Source organism: Lycium ferocissimum, chromosome 4 (genome assembly GCF_029784015.1).
Source record: "Lycium ferocissimum isolate CSIRO_LF1 chromosome 4, AGI_CSIRO_Lferr_CH_V1, whole genome shotgun sequence".
Taxonomy (NCBI): domain Eukaryota; kingdom Viridiplantae; phylum Streptophyta; class Magnoliopsida; order Solanales; family Solanaceae; genus Lycium; species Lycium ferocissimum.
Genome location: NC_081345.1, coordinates 68,768,076 through 68,780,405, shown reverse-complemented (window position 1 = coordinate 68,780,405; position 12,330 = coordinate 68,768,076). Strand labels below are relative to the sequence as shown.

Here is a 12,330-nt window from a genome sequence, read left to right as displayed (position 1 = left end):
ACGAGGGGTGTAACATGATCAATTGTTCCTCAAAAGCATCTTCAACATCAACATCCACGAAGGTATTAGAACAGAAAGTTTCAGCAAGAGTGTGATCAACATGATCAAATTGAAATATTTCTAGTTAAATTGCTTCTAAAAAGAAATGTGTTATTCTTTTTATCACAGACTAAAAATGAAAAATGAAAGAGAGTCACGTAAAATAAAATCTAAAGAATATAGAGGTTGGAGAAAATAGATTAAGGGTCATTTTGGAAAACCACCTGGTAAATGGAATTGGTGTAATTACTAGGGTAGGAATTACACAGCCTATTAATTACTCAATATAGTAATTTCGAGGACCTGTTTGTTTGTCTTAACATAATTACAGTATAATTACAAGCATATTGTTTGGTTGTACATGTGTAATTACATAGTTAGATTAGTTTAAAAATAAAATCAATACTTGAAAAATATGTGCCTTTATAGATGATATACTAAAATAGGTATTTAAGATACATATTGTTTCTTGAAAATATATTAATAATCACATATTTGTAAATAATATTGCAAAATTAATTGTATATTTTCAAATTAATAATGTTTTAATCTAACTAATTATAAAATTAAAAACACACATTTCATAAGAACATCATTGGCTGGATGTTTGACAAAAAGATTAATATTTATACATATAATATCATAACATTATTTAAATGTTTGACAAAAAAATAATCTATCAATTTTAAGTGGAAAATGAGCAACATGGAATGTAAAACAACAAGTGAATAGTACTCAAGCAAATAAATTGAAATCGAAAATATAATCTAAATTCAAAATAAAATAAAAAAGTTTAACATAATACTTTTATGTCAAATTCCAACATAACATAAAATAAGTTCCAACATAACTTAAGTAAATGTAATTCAAAAGAAAGTGAAAACATTTATAGGTCTATAACCTCATTTAACAACAGAATTCTACTTTAGTAACATCACTCGTTATATGCCAAATTTGTTAATGACTCATTCGTTCTAATATTAGGAAGTGTAATTTCAAAAGCTAGAATAATAACTTAGTTACGCTAAATGAAGAAAATAAGGAAAAAAATACGAGCAATTGTATGGAATCACAAGAAGTAAAGGTTGGAAATGAGAAGAAAGAAATTAAAGATAAATAATATAACCAAATATTTTTAAAATAAAAATAATTTAAAAAGTAAAAACAAAAAAGAAATTAAAATAATAGAAATAAAAAATAAATTAAGAAGAAAGGAAATTTAAAAAAGAAATAAAAGATTATCTCTATAATTACTGGGTGTAATTGCACCCAATTCTCAAGGGATTGAAGAGTGTAATTACCCCCTCCCCATTACACCCAACTACATGCTGACCATGTAATTGCTTGACCTGACAAACATGTTAAAATGTATAATTACATCCAATTACACTCAATTTTAATTACAGAGTGAGTTTCCAAAGTGGCCCGAAGTAAATAGTACAATTTATCTACTTGCGCCCTCGCATGCAAACCTTTCCACATTTTAAATCTTTTATTTTTAATGAATAAATAAATAATAAAATTTCAAATATGTCAGCATCAATACAGCTTAATCACATAAGGCTTAAACTCAACTCTTTCATCTCGTGAGAGAGACATAATTTCTGTCTCCAACCAAATCACGCTTTTTTGCTCCTTCAATTCATGCCTAAAAAAAAGTTGTTTTTTGCTTCCAACACATTGCTTTGTCACCATGCTCTGTCCTTTTCTCTAATAATGGACATTTTTTACTCAATCTTTTCTCTTCTTTCCTCAAGTAATATCACAACTAGCTGTTTAAATACCATAGCTACACTCTATAAATACCTCAACATTACTTCCATAGCTTCCACTACCAAAAAACAGAAAAAATATTTTCTCCTCTTCTCCTCCCAATAAACTTCACATTTTTGAGGAAATTAAATTTTCTCTCATATTGTTTCCCTCTAAACTTCACCTTACAGAAAATTTTCAGTGCAACTATCTGGTACAAAGAACCAAATGGCGTGCTTAAACATTAACAAAATGGTTTGCACATTTTCCTATCCTCAATCTACATATCTTCGATCATGTTTATTCTATTCTTTATACGTTTTCTTTTAATGATCATTGGCATGTTGTATATTAAGGCTTCTAATATATAACATTATTAAAGCACTAAATTTCCATTAATTACTACGATTAAACTAGGTTCCTCTTCTGTTATGTCCTTCAAAACGGTCCCGCTTTTCTTTTGTTATGGCTTCTAGCTAGCTCATTCTCTGATAGTCAATTCTTTTTCTGCATGTGTATATTCCAAAGGTATTAAAAAAATAGAGTTATGCAAGAATTAAACATTATATTATCGGTGATGCGTGAGCTCATGTTTCATGTTGAACCTTTCTACTGTCTTTAGTCATTGTATCAAAGTGTTGTATGAGTTTTGGGGTGGATTTAATCAGATACACCATTCGCCTTTTTGAAGCATGAAGACAACAAATAATATTATATCAATTCTAAAATATATTTTATATAAAATGCTTATTTTGTGGAGAGATTATGAATTAACGTGCATCATCGTTGGGCCAGTATTTCTGGCCCGGCTGACAGGAGTCTTGTCATAGTTGACTTGCCGTGTAGGTTTTTACTGAATAGTTACTTTTAGAAATGTTAATTCATCGAAAGTCTGCAATAATAGCCCTATGTTAGTAAGCTGATCATATCATGCACTTACTATCATGGCTTTAAATACGTATACATAAAGTTATATTGGAGAACTCAAACACGACAAGTAATATACTCCTAATAGAAACTTAGAAAAAAATCTTCAACAATAATCACTACTCCGCTGCTTTTTAGACTTTTAGCTTTCCTTACCCTTTTCAGATAAAAGACTACACATTACGTCATCCAAGTATGTAGATATAGCTGGTTGTATTGGTAATAAGTAGATCAAAGAGAAGAGTTAATTTCCTATTGTCCTTTTCTTAAGCTATTTTTTTTCTTGAGTCTTACTTTTAATAGTTGTGTGCTAAATATCTGATGTTATAAGAAAATAAATACATTGCAAAAGCATCCTATACGTAATTGCTACCATATAATAGGGGCGTCCGAGGCATCTGCAATAGTCTAGCAACTCTTTTGTTCATGTTGATAATGATAACTCGGTTCATATTACTTTTTGCCAATAGTACATGTTATGATATATACATAGAAAGCAAAAGAAACTCATTTCCCGATATAGATAGTGCACCTCCTTCCTTCAAACCCAAAAGAAACAAAAACTATATATAGAGAGAAGATGATTACTCCCACATGCGCGGTATCTGATTATATTTCATATAATATAATACGACAATGTATTGAAAAAGACACAGTCATTTATGAATATTCATGGAAAAATCCTGGATTCTGTTAGCTTTTAATTTCTCTCTATGTTTTAATTTATGTTTTTCATTCAAAATATTTTTCCCTCTCATGCTTAAGTTGTTCAACGCCTTGATAAAAATTAAGTTACTCCTTATTTTTCATTTTATATAACTTTCTCCGTTTCAATTTGTTTGTCTTAGTTTGACCTGACACAGAGTTTAAAAAATAAAAAAGACTTTTGAATCTTGTGGGTCTTAAACTAACGATGCGTGTAATGTATCAAAATGTTTTTTGAATCTTGTGGTCTGAAATATGTAAATGTAGGATGTTGGGTTTAAAGAGTTACTAAGTATATAAAATGATACTCCATCTGTCCCAATTTATATGAGGGTTAACCTATTTGAGTTCTTTGACTTCGATTTTTTCCAACTATTTTCATATATTTTGAATTATTAACTAAGCAGACTTATAGTATTTTTTTATGTGATTTTCAAATATGTAAATTTTATTATAGAAATACTCGAAGAATCTATGTTTTAAATTGAATCAAAGAAAGAGTTGTTTGACTCCGTAAATTTTCATATACATGTATTGTACTTCACACGACTTGAAAAATCACCCATGTCCAAAATCACATAAAATTACTCCACGTAATTTGATTCCCTTATCTAGATTCTTGTCACACATAAATTGAGATAGAGTAAATATTATGATACCAACTAACACATGTTCTCCCGTTATATTTTTACAATGTGAGAGGGAGAAGAAGCCAGAGAATGAAAAAGAGGAATACACCCTTGATGGAACACTGGATAAGCATGGCCAACCTGCCGTGCGTGCGAGGACTGGAAGGTGGTTTGCTGGTGTTCGCTTACTTGGTAAGTCTACTAGATTTATTTTATTACCATACGATGCATGATATTGCGACCAAGAGGGTGTTTGGTCAAAGTTTTAAAAAAGTGAGATTTGACCAAATTTTTGAGAAAAAATAAATGCGAGTAGCGGAAACTATTTTTTAAAAGCTAAAAAAAAATAACTTTTCTCCAAAAGTTATTTTTGAAAAACTCTTTTGTAAAGTACTTTTTAATAGTTTGGTCAAACATTAATTGTTGCTCAAAAGTGCTTTTTAATTTGATTAGTCAAACACAAATTATTTCTCACTAAAAGTAATTTTTAAAAAGCATTTTTGAAAAAAAAAACTTTTCAAAATAAACTAATTTTAGAAGTTTGTCCAAACACACTATTAATACCCATTAATCAATTTTCTCTGTTAATTGAGGTTCATATAATTAACTGGTTTGTTCTTTCAAAATTTAAATTCAGTGAATCAAGGTCTAGCTACACTAGCATTCTTTGGGGTTGGAGTCAACCTAGTACTATTTCTTACTAGAGTTATGGGTCAAGACAATGCTGAAGCAGCCAACAACGTGAGCAAGTGGACAGGGACAGTTTATATCTTCTCCCTCTTGGGTGCTTTCCTCAGTGATTCCTACTGGGGAAGATACAAGACTTGCGCTATTTTCCAAGCCATTTTTGTAGCTGTAAGTGACTTATATTAAATGTAAATTTTGTCATTCAACAAATCAAAATATGATACTGCTAATGAGATATGCATACAATAGTGGATTTCGTTCTATTAAATTCACTTTCCATTAGAGTCTGATACATACAAATAACGAACGAGCCGACTTTACAGAAGGAAATGCAATTTTCTTGAATTAATTTTAGGTACTAAGATTTGAAATTGTTCTGCTTTCCAGGGACTAGTTTCACTTTCATTGACTTCATACATTTTCTTAGTCAAGCCTAAAGGCTGTGGAGATGAAGAGAGCCCTTGTGGGTCCCACTCAAGTGTCAGCTTAACGCTCTTCTACGTGTCGATTTACTTAATTGCCCTTGGAAATGGAGGGTATCAGCCTACTATTGCAACATTTGGAGCAGACCAATTTGATGAAGATCACCCTCAGGAGAGTCGCTCAAAGGTGGCTTTTTTTAGCTACTTTTACTTGGCATTAAATCTTGGATCTTTGTTCTCAAATACCATCTTAGGTTATTTTGAAGATAAGGGAATGTGGACACTAGGATTTTGGGCATCAGCTGGCTCAGCCATTTTGGCACTAGTGTTGTTTCTTGTTGGGACACCTAGTTATAGGCACTTCAAACCTACAGGCAACCCTTTATCAAGATTTTGTCAAGTGGTTGTAGCTGCAACCAGAAAATGGAAAGTTGAACAACCTTCAAGGGGAGATGAGCTATATGAAGGTGATGGACAAGACCTTCCTGTTAATGGAAGTAGAAAAATTCTCCACACACAAGGATTCAAGTAAGTTATTTTAATCAACCTTAAACCTTATAATACTTGAATTTGTTTCAGGGGAAAGGGTCAAATTTATCCCTCTACTTTCAGATATTATCTACATTATCCTCTGTTATACTATTTGGCCAAATTTATCCCTACTGTTGTACTATCCGGCCAAATTTACCCTTACTATTGTACTATTCAGCCAAATTTTAATTAGAGGACGGGTTAAATAGCCGTAGATGAAACGTTAATTTTACCGATATACAGTCATCCAACCTTTAATTTATTTAACCAAAATCAATAATTCACCCTATGTGAAGACAATTCGAAATTTGAATGGTCATCTGTGAAATTACCTGTCACTAATTTTTCATTTTTGTTTTTGGGAATTGGTATAGATTCTTGGATAAAGCAGCTATAATCACATCAAAGGATGGAGGAGTAGTAATAAACAACCCATGGGGGCTTTGTGCAGTGTCTCAAGTAGAAGAAGTAAAATGCATATTGAGACTACTTCCAATTTGGTTATGCACAATACTTTATTCAGTTGTGTTCACTCAAATGGCCTCTTTATTTGTGGAGCAAGGGGCTGCAATGAAAACAACCATCTCAGGATTCCATATTCCTCCAGCAAGCATGTCTAGTTTCGACATCCTCAGCGTTGCAGCATTCATTTTCATCTATCGACGAGTTCTTGATCCCCTCGTCGCCAGATTAAAGAAGAATTCTTCTCCAAGAGGATTCACAGAGCTACAAAGGATGGGAGTTGGCCTCATAATTGCTATAATGGCAATGGTAGCTGCAGGAATTGTTGAGCATTTCAGGTATGAGTTTGTAAATAAATTTAACTAACAAAACTCACAAAAAAAAAAAACATTTACAATGTTTTGATAGGTTTTTAGGGATAATTACCATTTCCAGGCTGTCATAAAAATAATGACCGACAAATGTATTTGTTTTGTATATTAAGAGTGTGTGTGTACATGTTAATATATAATTAGTGTATATATGTTTTGTATAGTTTTGGCTAGCGTCGGTAATTAATTTTGGCCGACAAGACAAAAATGGTAAAAACACATTTTTTTATCGGTTGCTGGAATTGACCCGAGCTTTTAAGATGGACCAACTTAGGCTATGCCCAAATTGACCTGCAATTTCTCAATCCGTCTAAATTTGCACGTTATATTTTCATGGACTAAATTTGACACCTCTATTATGTTTCAGGTTAAAATCGGAAGATAAAGAGTGTTTACATTGCGCAAATTCAAGTTCATTAAGCATTTTCTGGCAAGTTCCACAATATGTACTAATTGGAGCATCAGAGGTGTTTATGTATGTTGGACAATTGGAGTTCTTTAATGGACAAGCACCTGATGGATTGAAAAGCTTTGGAAGTGCACTCTGCATGACTTCAATTTCACTAGGAAACTATGTCAGCAGCTTGCTTGTTTCTGTTGTCATGAAAATTTCAACTACTGATAACATGCCTGGATGGATACCTGGAAATCTCAACAAGGGTCATTTAGACAGATTCTATTTCCTCTTAGCAGCATTGACATCAGCTGATTTTTTGGTATATCTCATTTGTGCCAAGTGGTATAAGTACATTAAGTTTGAAGAAAGAAGCATTGAAAAGCAAAATGGAGATTTGAGAGTGTAGGTTCAACATTATTCCCGATTTTTAAGAATAAAGATTGCATGTTCCAATTATTTATTCTATTAATGACAACTTAGGATTAGAAATGATATATATGATATATGTATTAATTGCAAGGAGACTAAGAGAAGTGCATTGTTACTCTTCTCTGAGTTGAGCAGAAGATGCATGCTTTGTTGGAATTAGCTCATGTGTAAAGAAAATGGCTTGTAGAGCCTCGTTGGATGGTATGTACTTTGAAATTCTTTGCATTTGTAAATCTTCTTGCTGTGCTATAGATATCTTTTCGGCTTAATAATTCGACTTGAACTTATATATGTTTTACTGAATGTATACTTAGAACTCTTTTTGGTCATATTTACCCCCTATACTTAGCTATTTGATAGCCTTCACCACTTGAACGATCCCAATCCAAAGAGGTGTGCTATACTTCCACATGGATATTTTCTGTCAACGTGCATTTTTTAACATTTTTTAATATTAAAATATTTTTTTCACCTTTTAAAGTCATTAGTTTTTTTAGATCATTTATTGGGCTAAATAGTAAATAACATGTTTCGAACTCCATTATATAGGCTAAATAATTATTGTCTGTATACACGTGATGGAGTTTCGCCTAATTATTTTCTATATTTAGCCCCAAAAGAATTACACGGTTAAAACAAATCGTCATTATTGCATCTAAGTTGAAATAAAAAAACTACAGTTAAAAATTTATTATTTCGGCTAAAATAATTTGTATGGATATAGATAATGGAATTTCACTCAAATTCATCGGGAAAGAAGAAGCACAAAGTTGGAACAAATAAGCATTTGCACGTAAAGAAGAAATAAAAAAAATATTAAATTGAAGTAAAATACTTGTTGTACATTAATCGAAGTAAGAAGAAATACACAATCTGGAATAAATAATCTTATTGTCTACGTGGCAATTAACAGTTAAAAAATGCCCTACTTAGAAGCTAATATTTTAATTTTCATTTTGCACTTTCAAGCACATAAAAGAGAGTGTATCCATGCTCTTTGTCATATTAACATTTCTGGAGGTGAAGCTATCAAATTTCCAACTACAAAGAAATAATTAGGACAAACAATAGTTCAGATTTATACTAAACAAAAGGTGACAAGTCCAAGATTATCTCGAAGTATTATGTGTTTCTTTTCCTGATAAAAGAATCTTATTGGGGGTATGGGAATTAGCTTTTACTGGTAAAGAAACAGTCTATGCTAAATGTGATGAGGTGGAAAGGTTAGAGCTATGTGACAATATGTATCAGCTAGTAAGCATAACAAAATTACCTTGGATGATTGGAGGTGATTTCAATGTAATCTTATTAGAATAGGAGAAATTGGGAGGCTTACCAGTTAAAGCAGTAGAATGTAAAGATTTTTATTCTTTGTATTAACTCTAGTGTCTTGTTTGGTACAGAGTTTAAAGGCAATCCATAGACATGGTGCGATGGTACATCATAGAAGATTGTATAGTCAAAAGGCTAGATAGAACTGTTGTTAATCTACCTTTTCAGAATACCTTTCCACAAATTGAAATAGAACATCTCACAAAAACAAGTTCAGATCATGCACCTCTTATTGTTACATCTCAGAGATTTTGGATTGTTGCCTTGTGAGTAGACTAATGTGAGCTTAAGATGAACATGAAGTCCTTATGAGATTAAGGAGAGTGCCTAATAGTTTTAAGAGCATACCATAGGATTTTGAAGCTATATGAGTTGATGGAACTAAGTTCGTCAAGGGAAGTGAGACGCAAGACGTGTTTGGAAAGCCTTTCGCGATAGTTGATTTAATACGTATTTAGTGATTTCTTGAGGGCCTGCTATAGGGCCTCTTAGATGATTAATGAAGTGTTATATAAGTGCCAAGAAGGTTTCATAAGGATTAGAAGTTGAACGAGTCGACGAAAATGAGTTTCGGGAATTTCCAGTTTGTACGGCCATTTGTACGGACCGTATAAATTATATGGCCCGTATAATGGTCCGTAGAATGCTTCCAGAGAGGGGTGACTCCCTGGTGAGATTATACGGACCGTATAAATTATACGGCCCGTATAATTGGTCGTATATCCGAGTCGGGCCAGAATGTTTTTGGTTAAATATGGCCACCCTTGTTCATTATTTCATTTCCCACACTTTCTCCAAACTCTCCACAGCTCCAAAACCCTTCTCCAAGCATATTCCACTCTAACCCAAGAGAAAACAAAGATAAAATAGCAAGAATTAAGGTGTTGATGTGTTGGAAGGCTCACTAGGGTTAGTAGACTTCAAGAATAACTTGGCTATTGAAGCTAGGGTTTTCACACAAGTTGATAACTTGCTCCAAAGCTCATTCTTATGAGATAAAAGGTTAATTTTCATGCTTATTATATGTTATTAAGAATGCTTAGTTGTTGCATAACTTGGGTGAAAGGAGAAATGTTGAGGATGAGTTCTAAATGTAGTTTTCATGATGTTTTTGAGTAGTAATCTAACTTGAGTCATGATTCTTAGTATGATATGGATATAATCTTGTTATAGAAGGTAATAATGATGATGAGGAAGCGTTGTATGAAAATGTGCAAAGGGTTGGTGTGAAGTTGTTAGTATAAGTTGAATATGAGAATGAATTTTGAAGACTTAATGGAATGTGATTACTTGATTATGATATTGTGGATGTTATTATGGTTGTTTGGGAGTTGTTTTGTAATATGGTAGAAGTTGATGAAATAGGGGAAATGCTGCCCAATTTTCGTTAGCTCATGAATTATTCTATTTTGAATTTAAGAGTATCTTTAAGGATTAACCATGGTATGAATCCTTCTAACTGAAGATTTTTCCAAGCTTCGGCGGTGAACGTTAAGTAGTTGAGAAGATGACGAGGTATGTAAGGCTAACCCTTTTTTCATTAAGACATGATCCCATTGCTATATAGCTCCTTATGAGTTCCATAATGTCTTCCAAATAACTTCATCCCTTGAATTACTAAAGCTCATGATTCTTGGTATTCTCACGATACCATTACCTTCATTATATGATAGTAAATCCTCTAAGGAAAGATATAGTGAAAAAAATGATGATGATGATGATGATGTTGATGATACTTATGGACTCTTATGTATACATGTATAAGTATGTATGGCTATTATGTAACACCGAACTTATACGGTCGGGTACGATATCTATCGCGCGCACACCACTGCAGTTGGGTACGAACAACACTGAGCCTTGATAGGGCCAGGTATGTATAACACCGAGCCTTGTCATGGACGGGTACGTGAGACACCAAACCTTTATGGTCTGGTATAATACTAATATATAAGTAAGAATTAGCTTGTGTATATGTATATAGGCATAGTTGTTGATGTTGATATAGAAGTGTCATTGCCTAATGAGATTCGTATTATTGACATATAGAAATCATGAGTAGGCCATGTGGCTCACCTAGATGTGAATGTGAATGTAAGATGAGAGGTGCTGGGTGGGTTGGCGGGTGCCGTCGTAATACCTCCGGTTGGGTCATGACACTTATCCTATCTCATGGAAAAGAACCTGTCACTTTTGAAGCTGTCACGACCCAACCGAAGGGCCATGATGGGCACCCGGAGCTAACACACCGAGCACCTCCTGACATACGTCTCATAATCATTTACGGGTGGACCATAAAGATAGCTCGTGGGTATCATGTCTGGCAAGGACATATATCACAACATAACGGCACATCTCTATATAATCTTCAACAATTATGCCCATCGTCACCCGCCAACAAGGCTACTAAAATATTATACAACTATATGAACCGGTAGGGTTATGAAACATCTAACTGTACACACATATCTACGAGCCTCTACATAAAATACAAGTGACCATGAAGACGATACCCGATGAAGGGCGCGACTCACGAAGTAAGTGGAGTGCTCACGAGAATGCGATGATAAAGCACCTACGGATCGATCTATCTACCTATCTACTGGGCATGGTACGCAGCGTCCCACAAGGATGTCGTACGAATAATGTGTCGAATATGTAAGAATGAATAACAACATACGAGAGAGAGATAGAACATAACATGAGATAAAGAGATAACTGCGCTATATGATTGCCTGCGCAGGGCGAATACCACTGAATGCTTAGCCTTTTAAAGAAAAACATTTTTCATACATACATAATATAATATAATCATTAGCATAACGTCGGGCCTCCACGTCAGGGTAATCTCAACTACCACCGATAGTGGTGTCGTATCCCGACGACTAAGGCGATGTTATCATTACCCGTCATTTTTACCCGCACGAAGTGGTGTCATGCCCGGCCAACTAGTCCCGGTGTAATCATACATAACATAAGCATGCATGAGAGCCCAATCAAAAGTTACAACTCTATCGGAGTGACGTAAGGTCGGTAACCTCTGATTTATATTATGGAACAATCATCATCACTATATCTCATCTTGAAGGAACAATTTTCATAAGGTGAGATCAACAACAATGAATAAAATCAACGAAATCATGAAATAAGCTCAATAATCTCATAATAGAATCAAAACTGTAAACTTTGGAATCTCTAGAAATAGGATCATCATCATCATCATTATCATCATGGAACATACTTATCTTTAGCATCACCAGAACTGTTCTAAGAATCATGAACTTCTAGCTTTTGGGAATAAGGATATTATGGAAAACATGTATGGGTTCATAAAAAAAGAGTCATGCCTTTAGAAAGAAAGGGACTAGCCTTAACATACCTTTTCGGTCGCCTTAACTTTAACTACTTAACGCTTGTCCTCACAAGCTCGTAAATATACATTCAAGAGAGTTCATACCACTGTTAGGTTTATCGTCATATGCTTATCTTAAGTCTTCAAATTAATTCCTTTTAAAATCTGCCGAAATTCGAGCAACATCTACCCTGTTTATATCCCTAGCCCGAAATCATAATACCAACAAAACAAAAACAAGCAATACTAGTATCAACAACATCATCATAACACCAATATACTCAAACATCCCCCC

General features: G+C 33.5%; 1 protein-coding gene across 2 annotated transcripts; it reads left to right on the top strand.

Annotated features, from left to right (window-relative positions):
• The first annotated feature begins 1,856 nt into the window (after positions 1-1,856).
• Positions 1,857-7,625, top strand: LOC132053627 (protein NRT1/ PTR FAMILY 7.3-like). Of its 2 annotated transcripts, XM_059445717.1 has the most exons (6): positions 1,857-2,046; positions 4,118-4,244; positions 4,690-4,907; positions 5,127-5,689; positions 6,067-6,492; positions 6,893-7,625. In XM_059445717.1, the coding sequence occupies exons 1-6, from the start codon at positions 2,020-2,022 to the stop codon at positions 7,326-7,328; spliced, it is 1,797 nt and encodes a 598-aa protein (XP_059301700.1). In that variant the 5' UTR covers positions 1,857-2,019; the 3' UTR covers positions 7,329-7,625. The 2 variants fall into 2 exon arrangements, with proteins under 2 accessions (XP_059301700.1, XP_059301699.1); XM_059445716.1 differs by lacking the exon at positions 1,857-2,046 and having other exon boundaries at positions 4,061-4,244.
• The last annotated feature ends 4,705 nt before the right edge of the window (positions 7,626-12,330 follow it).

Coding starts and splice junctions, on each gene's coding strand:
- LOC132053627 (XM_059445716.1), top strand. CDS start 4,076: ATGATACCAACTAACACATGTTCTCCCGTTATATTTTTACAATGTGAG. Junction 4,908..5,126: donor TCCAAGCCATTTTTGTAGCT/GTAAGTGACTTA, acceptor TCTGCTTTCCAG/GGACTAGTTTCACTTTCATT. Junction 5,690..6,066: donor CTCCACACACAAGGATTCAA/GTAAGTTATTTT, acceptor GAATTGGTATAG/ATTCTTGGATAAAGCAGCTA.